This window comes from Macaca mulatta, chromosome 3, assembly GCF_049350105.2.
Source record: "Macaca mulatta isolate MMU2019108-1 chromosome 3, T2T-MMU8v2.0, whole genome shotgun sequence".
In the NCBI taxonomy this organism is placed as follows: domain Eukaryota; kingdom Metazoa; phylum Chordata; class Mammalia; order Primates; family Cercopithecidae; genus Macaca; species Macaca mulatta.
Window position 1 is genome coordinate 1,333,578 of NC_133408.1, and position 23,173 is coordinate 1,356,750.

The 23,173-nt window shown below is 45.2% G+C and overlaps 1 protein-coding gene and 1 long non-coding RNA gene across 12 annotated transcripts in view; one reads left to right on the plus strand and one right to left on the minus strand.

Moving 5' to 3' along the window:
• MCM3AP (minichromosome maintenance complex component 3 associated protein) overlaps nucleotides 1-17,961 on the plus strand; it is a 53,977-nt gene extending 36,016 nt beyond the window's left edge. For 5 of the 11 annotated variants that reach the window (XM_077995268.1, XM_015132676.3, XM_001118009.5 and 2 more), the window contains exons 21-29: nucleotides 585-738; nucleotides 5,403-5,661; nucleotides 5,884-5,981; nucleotides 7,409-7,799; nucleotides 8,904-9,161; nucleotides 9,691-9,820; nucleotides 11,749-11,955; nucleotides 15,782-15,932; nucleotides 17,669-17,961. In XM_077995268.1, coding sequence (XP_077851394.1) covers nucleotides 585-738; nucleotides 5,403-5,661; nucleotides 5,884-5,981; nucleotides 7,409-7,799; nucleotides 8,904-9,161; nucleotides 9,691-9,820; nucleotides 11,749-11,955; nucleotides 15,782-15,932; nucleotides 17,669-17,827 — 1,807 coding nt within the window. In that variant the 3' untranslated portion in view covers nucleotides 17,828-17,961. Of the gene's footprint in view, nucleotides 1-584; nucleotides 739-5,402; nucleotides 5,806-5,883; nucleotides 5,982-7,408; nucleotides 7,800-8,903; nucleotides 9,540-9,591; nucleotides 9,821-11,748; nucleotides 11,956-15,781; nucleotides 15,933-17,668 lie in introns of those variants that run through there. The other 6 variants (XR_013414721.1, XR_013414722.1, XM_077995267.1 and 3 more) reach the window with 4 other exon arrangements.
• LOC144339571 (uncharacterized) lies at nucleotides 4,098-4,917 on the minus strand. The gene is made up of 2 exons (XR_013414742.1): nucleotides 4,630-4,917; nucleotides 4,098-4,253 (listed from the first exon to the last, which is right to left on the minus strand). It is a non-coding gene; the product is annotated as an uncharacterized LOC144339571 (long non-coding RNA).
• Nucleotides 17,962-23,173: the final 5,212 nt, after the last annotated feature.

Below are 23,173 nucleotides of genomic sequence, written 5' to 3' on the forward strand. Positions count from 1 at the left end.
TCTAGGGATGTTTTCTATTGCTGAAAATCTTAATGCTTCAGAATCTTAAGTCACATTAGAATGAGCCAGTTCCAGGAGTGCCCCCTCCTCCTGCCCAATTAAGAACAAGTAGAAGCCGGGCGCAGTGGCTCATGCCTGTAATCCCAGCAACTGGGGAGGCTGTGGAGGGAGGATTGCTTGAGCCCAGGAGTTTGAAGCCAGCATGAGCAACATAGTGAAACTGAGTGAGACTCTATAAAAAAATGGAAGAATTAGCTGGGCATGGTGGCCCATGCCTGTAGTCTCAGCTACTGAGAAGGCTGAGGCAGGAGGTTTGCTTGCTGCGGTGAGCCAAGTTTGTGCCACTGCACTCTAGCTTGGGTGACAGAGCGAGACTCTGTCTCAAAAAAAAAAAAAAAGTAAAAGATCGTTGCTCCATTTTAAAATGACAGCCTGTTTTGTGCAAGTCAGCTGCATAGTAAGATTTGGTATCTATGGACGTAGGTCTGTGTGATATTTCTCTTTTCCTGAAAGTCTTTATAATTCAAATTTAGAGTTAGATTCTTCAAGTGTTTTATTGTTGTTATTTTTTTTTAAATCTGTAGAATTCTAGCAAATTGGTTAAAAGTCAAGTTCATGGGAGATGAAGGCTCAGTGGATGACACATCCAGCGATGCTGGTGGGATTCAGACGCTTTCGCTTTTCAACTCGCTCAGCAGCAAAGGGGATCAGATGATTTCTGTTAACGTGTGTATAAAGGTGAACTATAATTACTTTGTGTTTACTTCTGTGTTTTCATTACTTTCACTTACTCCCAGATATCACTGGAACCATGCAAATACTGCTTATTCCCTAATGTGGTTTTGAAAGACTGTGGGAGGCTCAGAAGCAAGTATTATATGTCTCCGTACATGTCTTTTAAAAAATTATTTTTTTAAGCCAGTCAGATTTAGCAGGGGGCACCACGCCCAGCCTGCTTCTTTACTTTTTCTATTTTAATACTATATATTGGATTTCCTAAATGTAATACGTACACAAAACTTTTTAAAAACGAGGAAATGTAAAAGAAGTATGAAGATGATGATAAGAACCATCCATGCTTTTGCTATTCTGAGGTAACAGTAACTTCTTGGTGCAAAATTCTTCCCTTTTCCTGGGATTACAAAGTCACATTTCATTTGCTGGAAATTAGTTTACTGTTCCTATTACCTTCATTTTCATTTTTAATGAAAGTAGCACTTCCATGTACTTAAAAAGAAGTCAAATAATGCCACATGATTTAAAACGAGACATAGCTCCTCCTTCCTCTCTTAACTCCTTTCTTCAGGGCCTCATTTTTCTCATGTTTCCAGATTACGCACTTACACAGCCGTTTGTAAGTTTATCCATTTAAATGTTCTCTGCTGACTTCCCATTAATGTAAATGTATTAGTTACCTTACTCCTAAGTAACAAATTACCCCTAACATAGCAGCTTAAAATAAGTCTGTTATCATGGTTTCTGTGGGTCAGGAATCCAGGTGTAGCTTAGCTTGGGTCCTCTGGCTGAAGGTTTCTCACAGGTGGAAATCAAAATGTTGGCTAGGATTGCAGTCTCATCTGAAAGCTTGACTGAAGGGTATCTACTTCCCAGCTCACTCTAGTGAGCTTGTGTCATGTGGCCAAAGACTTCCTCAGTTCCTGCCACATGGGCCTCTCCCCAGCTGACAGCATGCCAGCTGGCTTTCATCAGAGTGAGCAAGAGGTGAGCCCAGATGGAAGTCTGAGTGTGTTGATGACCTAAACTTAGAAGTGACATCCTGTTGCTTGTTGGCTTCTGCCTGTCAGAAGTGAGTGGCTAGGCCCAGCTCACGGGGCAGGAGATCACACGTGGCCGTGAACACTAGGTGGAATCAGGGGGACCCTCTTGGCGGCAGCATACCCTCACCCTCGGTACAGCGTGGCCTCTTGTGCCATGGTCCTGCTCAGCCTTCCACGTCTTCCCGGGATAGCTACACTATCACTTTGTATTACTCCAGTGAGTGGGGTCATATTTTGATGGCTCTGTGACTGCTCTTTACCTCAGAACCAGTAGTGTTCTATAACCACAATTATTTTTTTCCTGCAAGAAACAGAGTTGCCTTATTGTCTTAACATAATTCTCTTCATCTCTTTCATATAGTTCTCTTCATCTCTTTCATTTTTACAGGGGGGCTGTATATATCTCAGTAGAGTTTTCCAAATGTTCCGTCACTTCACCTGATCCATGTTCCCTCTGTTGGGAACCCTGATCTGTGGGCTGGTCTCCAGGCAGCATGTGCGTTAGTGCCGTCATTATGAGCACATGTCCCTGTTCCTCCACCTGGAAGCTCTGTGACCTTGGGCAAGTTCCCTAGTGTCTCTGCCACCTGTGTGTGGGTACTGTTACTTCTTATTCCTGTTTTACTCAGAAATGGTAAAATAAACAATAAACTACCCAAGCCTGTGCAGGTGCTGTCTGGTGGAGATGCTCATCTGGCTCTTGCGGATAAAGTCAGTGCACACGCAGACTGCATAGGACAGTGTCTGGCACAGGCCAGGTGCTTGCTCAGTGTTGCCATTAGCAGCAGCTGCTGCAGTATTTTTTCTTGGTTCAGCCCCTTGTTGGATGGTATATGTCATGGGAGGGGAATTTTCTGAGTATTTTCCATTATGAAAATGATTTTATTCACAAAATGCCTTAGGCTGGGGGAAATAAAAAGAAAATGCATTTATTTTGACATTTGCTTCATAGTTTAGCTACATTTGTAAAATTATAGGTAGAAAATTATTTTCCTGGCCACGCATAGTGGCTTATGCCTGTAATCCCAGCACTTTGGGAGGCCGAGGTGAGCGGATCGTTGTGAGTGCAGAAGTTCGAGATCAGCCTGGGCAACACGGTGAAACCCTGCCTATAAAAAATACAAAAATTAGCTGGGCATGGTGGTGTGTACCTGTAGTTCTAGTAGCTTGGGAAGCTGAGGTGGGAAGATTGCTTGAACCTGGGAGTTCGAGGCTGCAGTGAGCCATGATCGCGCTATTGCACTCCAGCGTTGATGACAGAGGGAGACCCCGTCTCAATTAAAAAAATAAAATTATTTTCCTTCCAGTTTTGTTCCACTGTCACCTAGCATCCACTGTTGCTGTACTATTCCTGTTCCTTTCTGTGTGGCCTGGTTTTGTTGCTCTATGGAAGGCTTTTCTCTCTGTTCAGGGCGTCCTGAAGATTCACTTTGTTATGCCTGGCACTGGACTACCTTAACTCACTGTGCAGGGCTTAGCAGGTTCTTTCAGGCTAGAGACTCATGTTTCACTTCTGGGACATTTTCATGTCTTTATGACACTCTGTCTTGTTTCTGTTCTCTCTTGAGCTTCTATTAGATAGATGTTAGACCTCAATTGATCCTCTGAGTTTCTTACCCTTTCTGTTCTATTTTCAATCTCATCTCTTCCTACTGTGATCTAAAAGATTTCCTTGACTTTATTTTCCTATTGTCCTACTGAATTTTTTATTCCATGTGTATTACTTATTTCCTCTTTATTCTTATCATGACTTTTTCATAGCATCTTATTTTTCGGATGCATCATTTTATCTTCCCAAGGAAATTAGGGTTTTTGGGGTCTAAGTTTTCTTTGGTTCATGTATTACCTGGTTCCTCTTTTTTTTTCCTCTTTGTTATTCCAGTTTCTCTCTTTTATGTTGGAGCCCCTCTTCATATGCCTTACCCAAGGCTGTCTGTCTATATCTGAGTGAGGCCCTAAAAGGCTAGCCAAGAAGTTCTGTGTTTGGGGCGGGGTGGAAGGTAGCTAAATGGCAAGCCAGCCTTTTTGGAGGGACTCCCAAATGTCTGGATCTGGATGTCTGTTCCCTAGACTGTTCAGTTTTTCTGGAAAGGACTTGTGCCATCTGCTTTCTGGGAAGCTGCTGGTATTCTCAGGGTAGGGTCAGGAGTGGTTTGGTGCTGAGTCTCTTCCACTGTGCCTGACCATGGCCCTACATCTGGGTCCTCTCAGGACTCCTGTTCAGGGGCCCAGGGGGACTGGTTGTGCATAGAGGTTGCCTGCAGTGGTGGGTGCCAATAGGGCCAGGCTCTGAACTTCACCTTTGGCTCCTGGTGTCTTCAGGGCCTGGGTATACAGGGCTTTTGCAGGCTTAGTCAACCTGACTCCTTACACACTGACACCTGTAGCCTTTAGGTATGGCATCCTCTGCTTCCCTAACACAGGGATTGGTCACATCTATTTGCTGCTTTCTAGAAATGTATCAGAATCCCTCATCTGCTGCTGGCGTACCTTCCCTCTTTCTATTATTATGGGCTTATATTTTTGTAGAAATGGGATCTTGCTATGTTGCTTAGGTTGGTCTTGAATTCTTGGCTCTTGGCCTTAAACAGTTCTCCTGCCTTGGCCTCCCCAGGTGCTGGGATTACAGTCATGAGCCACTGTGCCTAGCTTTAACTGTTTTTATACCTGTTTAAGGTTAATTAAAATTATAGTAATATGGTCAAACACAATTGTAGCTGGGGGCTAAATTACCTGTTGACCTGGCTGTTTCTTGCACTAATTCTGTTGCATTAATTCTCATTTTTGTTGCTGTGAATTTAAAATATGAACATGGGGTGGGTGCGGTGGCTGACGCCTGTAATCCCAGCACTTGGGGAGGCTGAGGCAGGCTGATCACTTGAGGTCAGGAGTTCGAGACCAGCCAGGCCAACATGGTGAAACCCCGTCTCCATTAACAATACAAAAATTAGCTGGGCGTGGTAGTGGGCCCCTGTAATCTCAGCTACTAGGGAGGGTGAGGCAGGAGAATTGCTTGAACCCAGGAGGTGGAGGTTGCAGGGAGCTGAGATCGTGCCACTGCAAACCAGCCTGGGTGACAGAGCGAGACTCCATCTCAAAAAATAAAAAGTAAAATAAAATAAATAAAATATAAACTCGTCTTATATCTGAAGGGCAGATATAGAAATTATTTTTCTAGTGTGACTGTCCTCTGAATATATGAAGAAACAATGTTATTTGACATTTCCTTTAAAAAGGGATTCTGAAGCTGGGCATGTTGGCTCCACACACCTGTAATCTCAGCTACTCAGGAGGCTGAACCAGGAGGACTGCTTGAGCCCAGGAGTTCAAGACCAGCCTGGGCAACATAACAAGACCCCTTCTCAAGAAAAAAAAAAAAAAAAAAAAAAGGTTGGGGGGAGTCTTTGCTAACCGTTGGATTTAGGGAAACGGGTCAGGAATTAAAATAACTACAGGAAGTAAGATAACTACAGGGTATGCCCAGCCGTGCCCTTGGAGGCCTGTCTGGAGTACAGTCAATATTTAGTGCATGGAGAGCTTCGGCTGCACTTGCTCCGGGGTAGACCAATCACTGCTGATGCGTCCCATAGTGCGTCTCTCCTGATGATCTTGATGCTGTTGCAGGTGGCCCATGGCGCCCTCAGTGATGGTGCCATCGATGCTGTGGAGACACAGAAGGACCTCCTGGGAGCCAGTGGGCTCATGCTGCTGCTTCCCCCCAAAATGAAGAGTGAGGACGTGGCAGAGGAGGACGTGTACTGGCTGTCGGCCTTACTGCAGCTCAAGCAGCTCCTGCAGGCCAAGCCCTTCCAGCCTGCACTTCCTCTGGTGGTTCTTGTGCCTAGCCCAGGAGGGGACGCCGTTGAGAAGGAAGTGGAAGATGGTTTGTGAAGGAAGTCTCGTTTATGAAGCAGCATTGTTTAAAAATGGGTGGAGGCCCTGGGTCTGAGGATGGTCCAGTAGTTTTGGGGTCAGGAATCACTGAGACAGCAACCCCTATGGTTACTGTCCACTGCAGGACTGCGTGCGGTCAGCACAGTGAGATGTATTAGCAGGTGTGCTAAGAGCAGAATGCGAGTGACCTTCATCTGTGTCTCTCTTAAAGGTCTGATGCTACAGGACTTGGTTTCAGCTAAGCTGATTTCAGATTACACTGTTACTGAGATCCCTGATTCCATTAATGATCTACAAGGTTCAACTAAGGTAAGGTTTCATCATTTTTAACGGTCTGTCAAGATATTTTTTTTCCCCTTTTGCTGTATCTTGAATTGAGCGTATATTAGCATTTGCATTTTTTTTTTTCTTAAGAAACAGGGTTTTATTCTGTCACCCAGTTTAGTGGCAAGATGATAGCTCTCTGCAACCTCAAACTACTGGGCTCACACAATCTTCCCACTTCAGCCTCCCAAGTATATGGGACTACTGTCGTGTGCCACTGCGCCTGGCAGCAGTTTTATGTTTTATACAGATAACTTTTTAAAACATAAGCAGAAATCAAAATAAAAGATAAAATTTATTCACGGTCCTGCTATCTGCAAATTAAATTGTTTATGTAAAATTTTTTAGTGTTTTTGTTTCTGTGAATTTAAAATATGAACATATATCTGAAGGTCAGATACAGAAATTGTTTTTCTAGGGTAATTGTCCTCTGAATACGTGAAGAAATAATGTTATTTGATGTTTCCTTAAAAAGGAATTCTGAAGCTGGGCATGGTGGCTCCTCACACCTGTAATCTCAGCTACTCGGGAGGCTGAAGCAGGAGGACTGCTTGAGCCCGGGAGTTTGAGACCAGCCTGAGCAACATAGCAAGACCCCCTTCTTGGCCAGGCGCGGTGGCTCAAGCCTGTAATCCCAGCACTTTGGGAGGCCGAGATGGGTGGATCACGAGGTCAGGAGATTGAGACCATCCTGGCTAACACGGTGAAACCCTGTCTGTACTAAAAAATACAAAAAAACTAGCCGGGCAAGGTTGCGGGCGCCTGTAGTCCCAGCTACTCAGGAGGCCGAGGCAGGAGAATGGCGTGAACCTGGGAGGCGGAGCTTGCAGTGAGCCGAGATCCGGCCACTGCACTCCAGCCTGGGCGACAGAGCGAGACTCTGTCTCAAAAAAAAAAAAAAAAAAAAAAAAGACCCCCTTTTCAAAAAAACAAAAGGGCAGGGGGAGTCTTTGCTAACAATTTAGAGAAAGAGGTGCCAGGAATTAAAATAACTATAGGAAGTAAGATAACTATAGGGTGTGAAGACATCTTGGCACATAGTGAAGCTGTTAGTCCCTTCCAAAAAGGAGAAGACTCCATTTCTGTGCATGGTGAAGGGGATGTCCAGGGCTGGTCTCCTGAGGGTGTGGGCGCTTCCACGGGGCAACCATGCAGGTCACACTCCTCCTCAGGCCAGATGGGATCTGGGGGCTCTCTTTAGTGCCCCTACTGGACATGTCTCCTGAGCCCTAGAAGGCTTAACTCAACTGCATAGGACACTTCTGTTCCCCTTCCTACCACAGTTGAGAGCCCAGTACTCTGGTGTTACCTGCTGTGGGCAACCTTGGGGTATCAAGCCCTTTCAGAAGGCTGTTTTTGAAAAGCAGTGTGAACTCTTCAACCAGGTCTCTTCTGACTGTCTTTGTTCTCAGGTTTTGCAAGCGGTGCAGTGGCTGGTTTCCCACTGCCCCCATTCCCTTGACCTTTGCTGCCAGACCCTCATTCAGTACGTCGAAGATGGGATTGGCCATGAGTTTAGTGGCCGCTTTTTCCATGACAGAAGAGAGAGGCGTCTGGGCGGTCTCACTTCGCAGGAGCCTGGCGCCGTCATTGAGCTGTTTAACAGTGTGCTGCAGTTCCTGGCTTCCGTGGTGTCGTCCGAACAGCTGTGTGATCTGTCTTGGCCTGTCACTGAGTTTGCTGAGGCAGGGGGCAGCCGGCTGCTTCCTCACCTGCACTGGAATGCCCCAGAGCACCTGGCGTGGCTGAAGCAGGCTGTGCTTGGGTTCCAGCTTCCGCAGATGGACCTTCCTCCCCTGGAGGGTACGTGCTCGTGCTGGGGAGGTCTGGTGGGTGGCTGCAGCCAAACCTCAGGCTTCCTTCTCAGTGTAGTAACCATCTGGCAGGTGTTGGGCACCAGTGTGAGGGCTGCATGTCCACCTCCACTGGGCACATGCATGTCTCCATGCTGTGCTCGCCTGCACCTTCCTTTGGGTTCACGGGCCAGAACAAGCTGGGTTTTGTGGAGTGGGGGCTGGTTAGCCTTTCCTGACCAGCAGAGCAGTCCGTGGGGGTTCACTCAGCCTCAGGAGGAAAGTGACAAGTGGTACTGGGAGGAACACCAACCCTGATCCTGTCCTGCCTGCCCCGCAGGGTCCCTGTTTTCAGAACAGACAAGCCAGGGGCAAAGAGCATGGGGACCATGTAGCCCTGTCCCCAAGCCACGGCCATGGCACTCGGTGCTGATTTAATGTTCCTTTTTTGTCAAAGAAGCCTTGTTCTGTGGCTCTGGCTATGCCCCTGTTCCTGGCTGTCTTTGGGCTGTTTTGACACAGATCCTACAGGCCGTCTGGCTGGCTCAAGCCCAGTATGGCATATGGGGCTGCTCCTTCCCATGCAGTCAGAAGGGAATGAGCTGCTTATCTGGCAGAAGTTGTGGCATTAGCATAGACACTCCCCTTTGGGCCTCAGGCGCCCTTCTGAATTGTGGGGTGTGGTCTGTAGTAGGTCTAACTTATGCTCTTTATTGAAAGAACCCAAAGGGAAGCAAACCACTCAGCACAAGCCCTCAGTGCTGTGGCTAGGTTGGGGTTCCCCAAAATAAGCTAAGACCACTTATACCAGACTCATCTGGGTGCTTGTTAAAATGCAGATTTCCTAGGCACAACCACAGGCCTGTAGAGTCAGAGCTTCTGGGTGGACCTTTACTAGCAACACTGTTAAGGGGGACTGTCTGCATCCCTCACCTAGACCCTGGGAATAAGCTGCTCTTCCCTCAACAGCCGTGGTTCCGCTATGGTTAGAAAGCAGACTTCTCAACTTGACAGTTAGTTGCCTTCTCCTAAGAAAATGTAGAGTTAAAAATGTTTTCATGTACATTTTCACCCTTTGGCCAAACCTGTAACTAATGAGGCACTTTCTCCCTAGCCCCCTGGCTCCCCGTGTGCTCCATGGTTGTCCAGTACGCCTCCCAGATCCCCAGCTCACGCCAGACACAGCCTGTCCTCCAGTCCCAGGTGGAGAACCTGCTCCGCAGAACCTACTGTAGGTGGAAGAGCAAGAGCCCCTCCCCAGTCCATGGGGCAGGCCCCTCGGTCATGGAGATCCCATGGGATGACCTCATCGCCTTGTGTATCAACCACAAGCTGAGAGACTGGACGCCCCCCCGGCTTCCTGTTACGTCAGGTAGTTAGAGCTTGGTGCGATGGGATCAGCTCCTCACGAGACTTTCCTGGTCTAGTTTCTGCAAAGGAAGATGTTTACTTGATGTTGCTGCTTTTCTTTTGGGTCCCTATCCTTCCTTTCCTTAGGACTTCCCTCTTCAAGTGAGTGACCTAAAAACATTGAGACAAGCTAGGAAGGTTCTGGTAGAGCCTGAACTGACCTCCCTGAAACAGGCCCCCTAGGGTGGCTCTTAGAGAGGATTCTGTGGCTTTTGAGTAGTCATTACTGGCCCTGCCAGTCTGGATGTAAGCCTGTCTGGACTTTGAGTGATGCATGGACACTGGGAGCCTATTTAACCCAAGTGTGGAAGTCACATAATTGTGTGACTTTAATCAAAGGGCTTGCACTTAAATCAGTGAATTTAAGTACATGCCACCTGTCGCTCTAATAGTTGTACCTGCTTTTGTTTTTGTTTTTTTTTTTTTTGAGACAGGAGCTTGCTATGTTGGCCAGGCTGGCCTCTTTATCTGTTTTTGTATTGTTTTCTCAGAGGCACTGAGTGAAGATGGTCAGATATGTGTGTATTTTTTTAAAAACGATTTGAAAAAATATGATGTTCCTTTGTCGTGGGAACAAGCCAGATTGCAGACGCAGAAGGAGCTACAGCTGAGAGAGGGACGGTGAGGTTCATGTTCAGTATGTTTCTGTTTCTTGCTAAACTGTATTTTTCTTCCAAAGTACATAGAAATTAACATCCTACATGCCAAATCCAGTCCATTGTGGACAGACTGTGACAAAGCCTCAAGGAACAGATCATTCCCTGCAGTAGAAACTGTTCTAGAGCAAAGTTAAAAGCATCTCACTTCATTTATCAGGCGAACCTGACCCTGAAACCATACCTAACCAGGAGAGCACAGCTGACATTTCATCTCACTTCCAAATCTGGTTCCAAAGCACAGTACCTAAAAAAGTCACAAGTATGCTTTCTCCCAGGATAAACAATAACAGTGAAAATCTATTAATGTAATTTGTTCCCATAATAGAAAAATAAGTGGTAATTTTAGCAGGTGTTGAAATACATTTCTTAAAATTAGTACCCATTCCTGATAACATTTCTTTATTTTGGGTAATTTCTTTAGCTTGGGTAAAAAAAAAGTCCTAACTTGATAAGGCTACCTAACATAAAACTACCAAAATAGAAAAAATACATGCTTCTTGGTAGAATATTAGGAACAGTGGAATCAGAACCAGCCTGTTGTCCCGGCTAGTATTCACTATTGTCCTGGAAATCCTGACCAGCAAAGGGATGTGGGATAGACAGGTACAAATACTGAAAGGAAGGGGAAACTGTCATTTCCAGACAGTACAGTTGTCAGTCCAAGATAATCAACAGTCAAGTCCATAGAACCATTCTGAGTTCAGTAAGGTGATCAGATAGATCCACAACATGTTAAAAAAAAAAAAAAAAAAATTCTCATTCACGACAATAAACCCTTAACATATGAGTTCTCGGGGCCTGTATGTACAAAGGAAACCTGAACCATTGAGGTTCAGACTAGGTTGTTGACAGGATACAATGCTGTGAAGATGTCAGTTCTGGTACTGATAAGTTCTAAAATTCATCAGGATAAAAACATATGCAGCAATTGCTGAGCAAGTTTTAAATAAGACGGCCGGGCGCGGTGGCTCAAGCCTGTAATCCTAGCACTTTGGGAGGCCAAGACAGGCGGATCATGAGGTCAGGAGGTCAAGACCATCCTGGCTAACACGGTGAAACCCCGTCTCTACTAAAAAATCCAAGAAACTAGCCAGCCAAGGTGGTGGGCGCTTGTAGCCCCAGCTACTCAGGAGGCTGAGGCAGGAGAATGACGTAAACCCAGGGGGCGGAGCTTGCAGTGAGCTGAGATCCGGCCACTGCACTCCAGCCTGGGCGACAGAGCGAGATGCCGTCTCAAAAAAATAAAAATAAAAATAAGACTAACAAGGTTTGCTTTGCCTGATACCAAAACATATAGTAAAGCTCCAGTACTTGAAACCATGAGGGGATGCCAGAGTAGATGAATGGATCAGAATAAAGAGTTGGAATACGTGACAAAAGTGTTACGCCAAATTACTGAAATTGTGGGGAAAGGACAAACATTGGCATGTGTTTAGAAAAAAATGTCAGATGCCCTCTTTCTCACTATTTGTAAACATTACTTCCAAATGTATCCAAGAGCTATCTATAAAAAATAAGGACCTTGCCAATACTAGGGAAAAACAGAATCTGGAACCCTAGGGTGGGAGGCAAGACATGAAGCAGAGAAGCTCCAAAAACCTGGCTGCCTCGTGAGAGCAGAGACTTCCAAGAGGAACAGGCAGTCTCAATGCCTCTGTGCACAAGGGTCACTACAGTGCAGGGGCTGCCTTCCCTCTTTGCCCCACTCCCTGACTTGATGGAAGCTTGGAAGTAGGCATGGGGCCGGCATGAGCTATCCCAGGAGAGCACATGAGTCTGAGGCACATGTTCTTACATGTTAATGCACATGTGCAAATGTATCTACATGCTTTACATGATGCTGTAGAAATATTTTCTTGACCATAAGCATTTCAAATCATGTACTTACAGTTTGGGAATAAAGCCTTTTCATCCTTCTGCAAACAATTTTCCCATACCATTGCTTCACATGCACCGTAACTGGAAGAGGAGCACAGAGTGTGGCCGAGAGGGGAGGATTCCCCGCACAGAGGATCTGATGCGAGGAGCTTCTGCTGAGGAGCTCTTGGCGCAGTGTTTGTCGAGCAGTCTGCTGCTGGAGAAAGAGGAGAACAAGAGGTGAAGCCCACTTCCTCCTAATTCATGTGTGTTGTTTAGTCTGCTTTATGCTGTGAGGGGAGACTGGTTATTGCTTGATTGATGTAAGACAGCCAGGGTGGAGAAGGGAAGGTGGATTATTAGCAACAGTTTTAGTGCTGTAACTATTTAAAAGCTCTTTGAAGACAGAAGCAGTGCCCTAGATAGTATGTTTTTAAGTGAATTTCATTTATTATTTATTTATTATTTATTATTGAAAGTCAGTGTTAAGTTTTTGTGGGAAATTCATGTGGTTAAGTCTACTCAAAAGATGGTGAGTGCTGAACAGTATGGCTGGCCAGAAGAACCCTGCCCTTGGGAGCCTGAGGCATTGGTGGATGATCCCATGCTTTGAATGGGCAGGAGCTGGGGCAGCCCCTCCTCTGCATTGCCCATTTTCCTCCTTCCCATGTATACCTTTCCTTTGCTTTCATTTGATGGCCATGTTTACCATTTTACTGAGAAGTAGAATCAGGAGTAAGGGACCTTCCACAGGTTGTCCTCTGCCTTCCCTGCCCTCCCAGCCACATCCAGCATCCTCCCTATATCCCCATCCTGACCCCTCTTGTTGCTGGAAAGGAACCATGCAGCCCGTAGTCAAAGTCAGCCCTTCCCTGGGCTGGGATCTCATCTCCCACCTACCCAAGGAAATTCATTCAATGAGTATCCCTCTTGTGTTACCACCCCTCCCCATACTAGATGGTGCCCATCAGCAGCACACAGACATGAAACATGCCTCCCTGTCTTGGCCCCATTTCCCTCTTTAGCCACCACTTCATGTTTCTGCCCTCTTAATAGTAAAACTCCTCAAAAACGCTTGTGATACTCACTTCTCCAGCCTTTCCCGGTCTCCTACAGTTGGCTCAGGGCTGAACATGACCATGAACCCCAGTCCCTGGTAGCATCCCATACTTGATCCTCCCCTCCTTGCTCCTAGGATGTCCGTGTCCCCCTCCTGCCCTGCTGGATCCTCCTCATCCCCCAGCTGCCCCCCGGATTCATTCTCTCAGCCTCTCCTCTGCATCATCTGTACCTACTCCTCAGAGATTTCATCCAGTTCCATGGATTTTTAAATAACATCACTATTCTGACAGCTCCAAATTTGTATCTCAGACCTCTGAACTCCACACTTGAACATCCTACTGCTTCCTTGAAATCTTCATTAGACATCTATTGGATGTCTAGTAGCGACTGCAAAGTTAACATATCCCAAATCCAGTTCCCAGCTTTCTTCCAACCAGCCTCTTCCTTTGGTGGTCCTCTGTTGATGGTGGCTCCATCCTTCCAGCTGCCTAGATCAAGTGTGTCGGAATCATCCCCTCACATCAGCCCATTCACATATTCTATTGGCTCTATTGAAAATACATTCAGAATTGGACCATTTGTTATGACTTCCTTGGCCACCACCTGGCTCAAGCCAATCACCTTCCTTCTGGATTATTACAGTAGGCTGTAGTTTAGTCTTGGTAGACCTGGTGGGTGCCTTTCAAGTGAGTTAAGATGGAGGTCATGTCACTTGCTTGCTCACAGCCTCTCAGTGGTTTCCCTCTTTCACCTTCATTCAAAGGCAAACTTTACAGGGGTGGCCAGGGCCCTGAGTGATTTGCCCCCATTTCCTCTGACCTCCGCTCCTTCCTTGAACGTGGTAGGCAGCTCACAGTTGGGCCTTTGAGTTTGCTGTTCCTGTTGCCTAGGACTGTCCAGCCCCCTCCATTCTCCCCAGCGTCCCCACTGCTGATCTAGTACTCACTTCAGATCTCTGCTCAAATGTCTGCTTCTGTTAGGCCCTCCATGCCCATCCCCGACCTTCTTGTTTCCATGGCTCTGCTTTGTCTTTCTCATCTTCAAACCATGTTTCTCTTGTTATGTGTCCTTGTCTGTCTCTCCTCACTAACATATAAATTGCTTAGGGCAGGGCCTCTGTTTTGTTTCAGTGCAATATTCCTTGTACCTAGAATGATGCCTAGCATCTGGAGGAGGCTTGATGAGTATGTGTTGGAAGGGTGAATGAATGTGTCTGATTTCTAAAATCAATCTCTATAATTTAAGTGGTTTGGGATAAGATTTTTTTTTTTCCTTTTTATTAGATAGAGTCTCGCTCTGTTGCCCAGGCTAGAGTGCAGTGGCATGATCTCGGCTCACTGCAACCTCCACCTCCCAGGTTCAAGCAATTCTCCTGCCCCAGCCTCCCAAGTAGCTGGGACTACAGATGCCTGCCACCACGCCTGGCTAATTTTTGTATTTTTAGTGGAGACATGGTTTCACCATGTTGGCCAGGCTGGTCTTGAACTCCTGACCTCAGGTGATCCACCTGCCTTGGCCTCCCAGAGTGGTGGGATTACAGGCATGAGCCACTGCACCTGGCCAAGATTGTTTTTCTTGAAAAGACAGGTATATGGAAGTAGACAGCTCTGGAGTACGTTAGGTGGCAGTGGCATATTATCTTGAGTTAATTTTAAACTATAAGCAGCAATCCACACATTTGGAAAACGTCAGAAGAATGAATTATAGATGCATAAAACCAAGGTAAATTAAATAAGATAAGCCAAATAAGACAATTACAAGTAATGTTAAGTAACACATAGAAGCAGTTGTTTTTGGATTAATGCCACCTTTTTCATTAAATATAAATTGGAATTGGATTTATAAATTAAAGGGAAGTGTTTTTTGTTGTTGTTTTTTTTGAGATGGAGTTTTGCGCTCATTGCCCTGGCTGGAGTGCGAGGGTGTGATCTCGGCTTACTGCAATCTCTGCCTCCCGGGTTCAAGCAGTTCTCCTGCCTCAGCCTCTCAAGTAGCTGGGATTACAGGCATGGGTCACCATGCCTGGCTAATTTTTTTATTTTTAGTAGAGATGGGGTTTCACCATGTTGGTCAGGCTGGTCTTGAACTCCTGACCTCAGGTGATCTGCCCACCATGGCCTCCCGAAGTGCTGGGATTACAGGCGTGAGCCATTGAGCCCAGCCTAGTTTTTTTTTTTAAATTAAGCTTTATTATAGGAAGTTATTAAATTTTTAATAAGTACATTTCTGCTTCTTAGTTGATGTAATAACTTAGTTATATTCTTAGTAAAAAGCAAAGGCTTAAAGCTGGGTGTGGTGATGCCTGCCTATAATCCCAGCACTTTGGGAGGCTGAGGTGGGCAGATCACTTGAGTTCAGGAGTTGTAGACTAGCCTGACAATACAGCAAAACCCCGTTTCTACAAAAAAATACAAAAATTAGCTGGGTGGCATGTGCCTGTAGTCCCAGCTACTTGGGAGGCTGAGGTGAGAGGATCATTTGAGCTTGGGAGGTCAAGGTTGCAGTGAGCCAAGATTGTGACACTGCACTCCAGCCTGGCCAACAGAACGAGACTTTGTCAAAAATAACAATTAAAAAATTGGCCAGGCACAGTGGCTCACTCCTGTAATCCCAGCACTTTGGGAGGCTGAGGCAGGTGGATCACCTGAGGTCAGGAATTCAAGACCAGCTTGGGCAATATGGTGAAACCCCATCTTTATTAAAAGTACAAAAAATTAGCTGGGCACGGTGGCACGTGGCTGTAATCCCAGCTACTGCTACTCAGGAGGCTGAGGCAGGAGAATCACTTGAACCTGGGAGGCAGAGTTTATGCTGACCTGAGATCACACCACTGCACTCCAGCCTGGGCAACAGAATGAGACTCCATCTCAAAAAAAAAAAAAAAAAAATTAAATTTAAAAAAAGCAAAGGCCTAAAAAGTTTTTAAGTATATATAGAAGATTAATGAACAATAGTTAACTTCCTAATGCTCAAATATTTTTGAATTTATTATATATTGTTTCAGGTTTGAAGATCAGCTTCGGCAATGGTTGTCTGAAGACTCAGGAGCATTTACGGATTTAACTTCCCTTCCCCTCTATCTTCCTCAGACTCTAGTGTCTCTTTCTCACGCCGTTGAACCTGTGATGAAAACCTCTGTAACTGCTAGCCCACAGGTGAGAAGCACACATTTGGCATTTTACATAATAATTAAAGATGGAGAGAATGACGGGGGAAAAAAGTAGTATCATGATTTATCTAGCCTATGGTGTTATGACCAACAAATTATTAGCTCAAATTAGACCTTTTCTTAAACTTTATCCATATCATTGTTATAGAGACCCAACTGATTTTGAGTTTCTGCCTATGGAATAAATGAAGAATAGAAATGAAATATTCTTAAGAACTGAGTAAGACCTGTAAGTGTGTGCTGATGTGTAGTTAAGGGCATTAAGGTGATGACAGCAGCTTCTCTGGAGCACATATTGTCCAAGCTTCGGCATTACCCAGACCTCCCTTCTGGGATTAATTTTTCCTGAGGAAAACTAATGAATGCAGAAGGTAAGCTCCCAAGTCAAGAGCCTCACCCAAGAGTGTTCAAGCAGTGAGTGGTCAGGGTTGCTTTTCAAAGCCAGATCCAACTGGCTCCAAAGCCTAAGGTCTTTTTACCTTACCATTCTTCCTTCAGTGGTTAAAGATGCAAAAACAGATTTTTCAATCACAAATATGAGCCACTGAACAGGTAAAAACTGTGCTCCTGGTCTGGCTTTAGGAAGCCCTTCAATAGGGGAGAAAAGCAAATTAAAATAACTTACTGTTTCCATTCATCAGTTGGGCAAATACTTTAAAAATGTTCATGCTGGCCGGGCGCGGTGGCTTAAGCCTGTAATCCCAGCACTTTGGGAGGCCGAGACGGGTGGATCATGAGGTCAGGAGATCAAGACCATCCTGGCTAACACGGTGAAACCCCGTCTCTACTAAAAAATACAAAAAACTAGCCGGGTGAGGTGGCGGGCACCTGTAGCCCCAGCTAATGTACTCCCAGCTACTCAGGAGGCTGAGGCAGGAGAATGGCGTAAACCTGGGAGGCAGAGCTTGCAGTGAGCTGAGATCCGGCCACTGCACTCCAGCCTGGGCGACAGAGCGAGACTGTGTCTCAAAAAAAAAAAAAAAAAAAAAAAAAAAAGTTCATGCCCTTTGAATTATCAATTCTGACCTGAAGAATTCTGACCTACCAGATATTCCCTAAAAATTAATGTATAAAAATGTTGACTGTAGCATTAGTTATATTGTATAAAAGTAGAAGCAATAAATGTTTGAAGATGGGAGTCTGATTAAACAATTATAATACATTCACATGATAGAATAATTCACAGCCCTTGATGATATTTTCTAAAAATGACTGGCTGGGCGCAGTGGCTCATGTCTGTAATCACAGCACTTTGGGAGGCTGAGGAGGGAGGATCGCTTAAGCCCAGGAGTTTGAGTCCAGCCTGGGCAACATAAAGAGATCTCATCTCTACAGTACATAATTAGCCAGGCATGGTGCTACATGCCTGTTGTCCCAGCTACTCAGGAGGCTGAGCTGAGGGACTACTCGAGCCCAGGAGTTTGAGGCTGCAGTAAGCTATGATCATGCCACCGTGTTCCAGCCTGGGTGAAAAATGACTGACACTGGAAATTGTTCATGATAGAATACAAAGGCAAACAGTCTGTATGCAGATACCAGCTGAATGTAAGAGCTAAATGAGGCTGGAAGGATGTACAATGGGTAATTTTTTTTTCCCTCTGTAAAAATAAATGACTACTCAGATGAAGTTTCTAACGTGATCCAGATCTAGTTTCTTCACAGAGAATAGGTCGTGGTTTATTGACATTCCAATACTGTTTAGTTTCTTTTTTATTCAAATAGAGTGACATGACGAGGCAGCAACTGCAGCTGTCAGAGGCAACAGGAACGTGTCTAACCGAACGGCTAAAGCACCTGGAAAGGCTGATCCGGAGTTCAAGGGAAGAGGAAGTTGCCTCTGAGCTCCATCTCTCTGCGCTGCTAGATATGGTGGACATTTGAGCAGCTGACCTGTGGGGAGGGGGTCTCTCCCAAAGAGTTTCTGTTTTTACTCAAAATAATGTTATTCTCAGATGCTTGATGCACTGTTGGAAATGTAATTATTAATCATGCAAATAAACCATTTAAGTGTCAAAGTCTCCCAGTTTTTCATAATGAAAAGCTGTTGCCCCTGTGTGACCTCTTCAATATTCTCCTATATTCATGACCACCTCAGATTGTCACCCACCAGCATATGCTCTGAGGCAGTTTGGAGCTTACATTTCCATGTGTAACAGGCAATTCATTCTCTCAGCAGTCCTTGATGTGCCCGACATCAGTGATGCAGAGATAAAGAAAGACACGGCCTTTGCCTGCTAAGCCTACCCAGCTTACGTCCAGGAGAGTCAGCAGGTATTTATGTACATAATTCTCAGAGAATGTGCGTGATGGGTAGCAAGGAAGAAACAGAGGATGGAACAGGGTCTGGTTGGGTAGAGGAGAAAGAATTCCTGGAGAGGAGTGCAGGGGTGTAGCTGGGGACAGTGTACTTGACATGATGAAAGCTTGAAGGTACCAGCTTGGTTTGTGGCCAAGTGAGGGGAACAGGCCAGCAGGGTGAGGTCAGAGATTCTTGTCACCTTCTTCTGAGAGCTGTGAGAACCAGTTGTTGAAGATTAGGTAGAGAAGTGATCTAGTCACATTTTCTTTTAAAAATGGCATGTGGGGCAGGAATCTTGAGAGGTGGGTGCTACAGGCATTTGGGTGAAATTCAAAGGGAATAAGCCTGTTTGCTAGCAATTGGTGTGAAGAGGGGATAAAATTTGAGCCATATACAGAAAGAGGTATTAATAGACCTGGTGACGTTGCATATGACCACCAATCTTAAACTGGCACTCAGCATCTCCTGACTTAATCCTACATCCCCAGACTCTTATTTCATGTCTTCTCATTCTCTTCAAACTTCTTAGATCATGTCCTTCTTATTTCACTGAGAAAACAATAGCACTAAGAAGAGAACCTCCTCCTCTACCAAATCTACCATCCAATCCCTGCTTCTCCAAACACACGCTACTCAACTCAGGGATCTTCAGTGATTAACTTCATGTAAAGACTTAATGCTATTTCTTAATCTTGACTTTAGACACTGTTGACTTCCTACAATGGAAGAGGAGTTAGCTTCTCTTATACTGTCTTTCCCCGAACATACTATCACCCCCACCCTCGACACCCACATTTCCTCTCATATTAGCCTCCCTAAGCAATTTAATATTGGCTGAAACCTGCATTCACAGTTTAGTATAACTGTACGTTTACCATTTGCTGTTGAGCCCTTTATTGGTTTATGATTACATTTCCTTTAGGTACCACTTTTGATTTTTCCTGGAGTTAATAATTACATTGTTTTTCCCATTTGCTTGGTTTTCTATGCTCCTGTCACTACTTCACCCAAAAGTCACTGCCCTAAGTATAAAGCTCTTCCCAACAAAGTCATGTGCATCAGGTAATATGCTCCACTTTCTCTTCAAGATGTTCCTCTGGGAACCCCCTGTCTTCCCGCCATAACTTGAGCATTTCCTGGATTCCGAATCGTATTTTCTTCTTCCTTGGTTTTCTCTTCTTGATGGAGCCTGTCCTTTAGTAGCCTTCTGAGCTTGAATATCTAAAATGTCTTTATTTCTACTGTAATATTATCAAATATATATTTGGTCTTTGTCTCTGCCTTCTGATATACAACTCCTAAAATCCCTGGAATCTCCAAAGTAATGTCTTTTTGTATGCTAGTAAGATGACTGATGGTGGACAGCTCCTGTGTAGCTTCAGGATAGGGACCGGTCATCTGAAAGACCAGGGCATGCTCAGAGGGGTTGAAACTTTCAGCCTACCCCCCAAACTCCCAGAGGTTGGGGGAGAGGGACTGAAAGTGATGTTGATCACCAATGGCCAATAATTTAATCAATCATGCCTATGTAATGAAGCCTCCTAAAGACCAAAAAGGACAGGGTTCAGAGAGCTTGTGGATAGCCGAATGTGTGGGGGCTTCCAGGAAGGTAGACAGGAACACGTCCACATGCTGGGAGAATGGCACATCTCAACTCCTTGCAGACAGAAGCTCCTGCTCTTGGGACTCTTCTAGGCCTTGCCCTGCATATCTTTTCATCTGGCTGTTTATTTGTAGCCTTTAAAATAGCCTTATAATAAATATGTGTTTCCCTGAGTTCTGTGAACTGCTCTTGTAAATTAAAGCCAAGGAGGGGTCTTGGGAACCCAGGACAGGTAAAACAACCTGGGGCTTGTGATTGACACTGGACATGGGCCTCAGTCTTGTGGCACAGAGTCCTCAACTTGTGTGATCTGCTGCTGTCTCCAGGTAGATGGTGCAGGATTGAAGCAGATACCCAGCTGGTGTCTGCTGCACAGCTGAATGCTTGCTTGCCGGTGGGGAGAAATCCTCTACATCTGGTGTCAAAAGGATGTTGTGAGAGTAAAGAAATGGTGTTTTTTTGGACTTATCTATCCTTATGTTTGATTCATCATTTGAATGGGAATAGAATTTTAGATTGGAAATAATTCCTTTGTGGTTTTGCTTTTTTTGTTCCTGGTGTTCTCAAATTTCTCAATGACATTACTTCATATGTTGCCTCCCCATTCCCTCCCCAACCCCTGCCCAATTTATTGTGCTGGGCACTTTGTAGTCCTTTTGTCTAGTTTTTTATTGCTATTGAACAAATCACCCCAAATACAGTAGCTTAAATTTGAGGATTCAGCTGGGCAGCTTTCTGTTGGGATCTCTCATGCAGCTGCAGTCAGGTATTGGCTGAGGTTAGAGTCATCTGAAGGCTTGACTGGTCAGCGGTCCAAGATGGATCACTTGCATGGCTGGAGGTAATGTCGTACTGTTTTCCCCAAATGTCTGGCTCATGCTGACGATGGGGCTCTAAGGAGCTTGTTGAAAACTGTCAATGGGTACAGTCTGCCAGCTAATAGGTTTCTGTTTTTCTACTGGGTTACAGTTGCCGGTGTTTGCAGGACTTTTCTTTTGGGCCAGCTGCTCCAGAGGAATCCTTCCACTCTTATCTCATGCTATCTGGCTGAGTGGGAGAAGTGAGCCTCGACTCACACGTATAGACTTTCACTCAATCTGTATGCTTTCAGTGACCCTCAGCTATGCCTCATGCCTAAGGTAACACCTACTCTGATTCAACTACTGCAGACTTCCTCCACCCAAGTAGGAGAGGGGACCTGTGGTCACACTGTTCCTCACAAAAATTTTCCACCAGTTATTCCAATTTCTGCACCTTCCTGGTATTTGCTGGCAGGAATGGTCTCTTGTTGGCTTCACCCACAAACATTAAGTCTCAACTCTCTCTGGCTAAGTCAGTTATCACTTCTCCATCCATTCCCAGTCTCTATAATTTTGTTGACTTCTCTTGCTTACTGGTGTCTCCTCTCCCATTCTTTGTGGGTTTTTTTGGTCTTTTATTACTTTATGTGAGTAGGGTTTGGGCAGGAAATGGAGGTTAATGTTTATGCTCAGTCTGCCATGTTTAGCTGAAAATTTTTTTCAAAATTCTGCCATTAGGCTTTTCTCCCCATGTCTCCTGAGATAGCTTTGTCAGTCACCAATACATTGTTTCGTTGCATCCAATAATAAATTCTCAGTCTTCATTTTGCAATCCCTTCAAAGCCTCAGCAAAGATCACCATGTCTTCACTTATATTATGACTTCATATTCCTCTGGTTTTCCTCCTCTCTCTGGCCATTCCTCTATACTGGAAAAGGTTGGTGCCCCAGGGCTCATCCTGGAACTTCTCTGTTTTATGTGCATTTCCTAATTCATCTTGTCCAATCTCATGATTTCAAACACTACCTGAAAGCAAATGACTCCCAAATTCCTATCTCTAGCATTATCTTCTCCCCTGAATGCTAGCCTACTCAATATTTCACTTGAATGTCTAATAAGCATCTCTAGTATAACTTGTCCCCACTTAAAGCTGAATTTTCCAATCAAACTTTCCCTATTTTAGGCCAGATGCAGTGGCTCATGCCTATAATCCCAACACTTTGGGAGGCTGAAGTGGGAGGATTCCTTGCGGCCAGGAGTTTGAGACCATCCTGGGCAACATAGCAAGACCCCGTGTCTCTACCAAACTTAAAAAAAAATTAGCCAGGTGTGGTGGCACAGGCCTGTAGTCTAAGCTATTCAGGAGGCTGAGCCCGGAAGATCACTTAGCCCTGGAATTTGAGGCTGCAGTGAGCTAATGGTTGTGCCACTGCATTCCCACCTGGGTGACAGACTGAGATCCTCTCACTAAATAAATAAATAAAAGACACCTCTATTTTAGTAAATGACCACCACCATATACCCAGTTGTGCAGGCCAAAATCCTCAGAGCCGTCTGTATCTGGCCTAATGAACAAGCTGGATGCAGTAGTATGCAAGCTGATAGGAACAGTTTTTTTTTCTCATGACTGCCCCTAGAAGCTTAACTGCGTCAATTCCCAGACGTAGTTTACAGTTTTTGTTCTCTTTCAGACATTAAAAAAAGCGGGTTATTTTACTCATAAAAAGTCCAGTCCATTAAAATATCAAAACTCAAACTCTTCTCCAATTGAAACCTCTTCCCTCACCTAGCTTTGCCAGGTTCAGTGTGAGATTCCATCCAGGCTGAAGCCCCTTATTCCTATTCTTCATGTTTCTACATGGAGGAACTTATCTGGAGAAAAACTTCCAGCCTCTTTCTGCTTCCAGAGAAGCAGAGTGACTCATGTGGTTCAATTTCAGAGAACAGATAGGGTGGAGTGCTCAAGCTCCTCTGGGTACTCTTTCTGGGGTCTGTGGGTTGACTGGAGGGGTGTCTTCTGGTCAGCACTCGATTGCATAGTGCTTGGTGAGGCAGTTCCATGGCCCAGAGGCTGGGGGATATGTTTGTCTGACTTACGGGTGATTTAGTAGCTTGCCCTCTTGCTTGCAGATTTGAGCCTTGTCCTTCAAGCTAGCTTTTTAATTTGTGGCAAGGCTGATATGTTAATATCCACCCATCTTATTGCTGTGTCTTTTTCATTCGTTTCTGAACTGGGATAGGAAAAAGTGAGTATCCTTGATTGTCTAAAACCCCGCTATTCCACTGGGGGAAGATGCCTGTGGGTATTCTTTTGTCCCCTCTCTCTTCCAACTTTCTTCTACGACTTGCTGTGGCTCACGCCCCCTTCGAAGTTAGGCTGGGGGTAGGAATTGAGGAGTGGGTGCAGAAACGCTCATTAGGCTGGGGCAGTTGTAATTGGATGTTAGGGCTTCCGTGGGCCAGATGAAGACATGCTGGGTCCTTGACCTTAGGGACCACGGGCTGCAGTCTCCAGACGTCAGCCA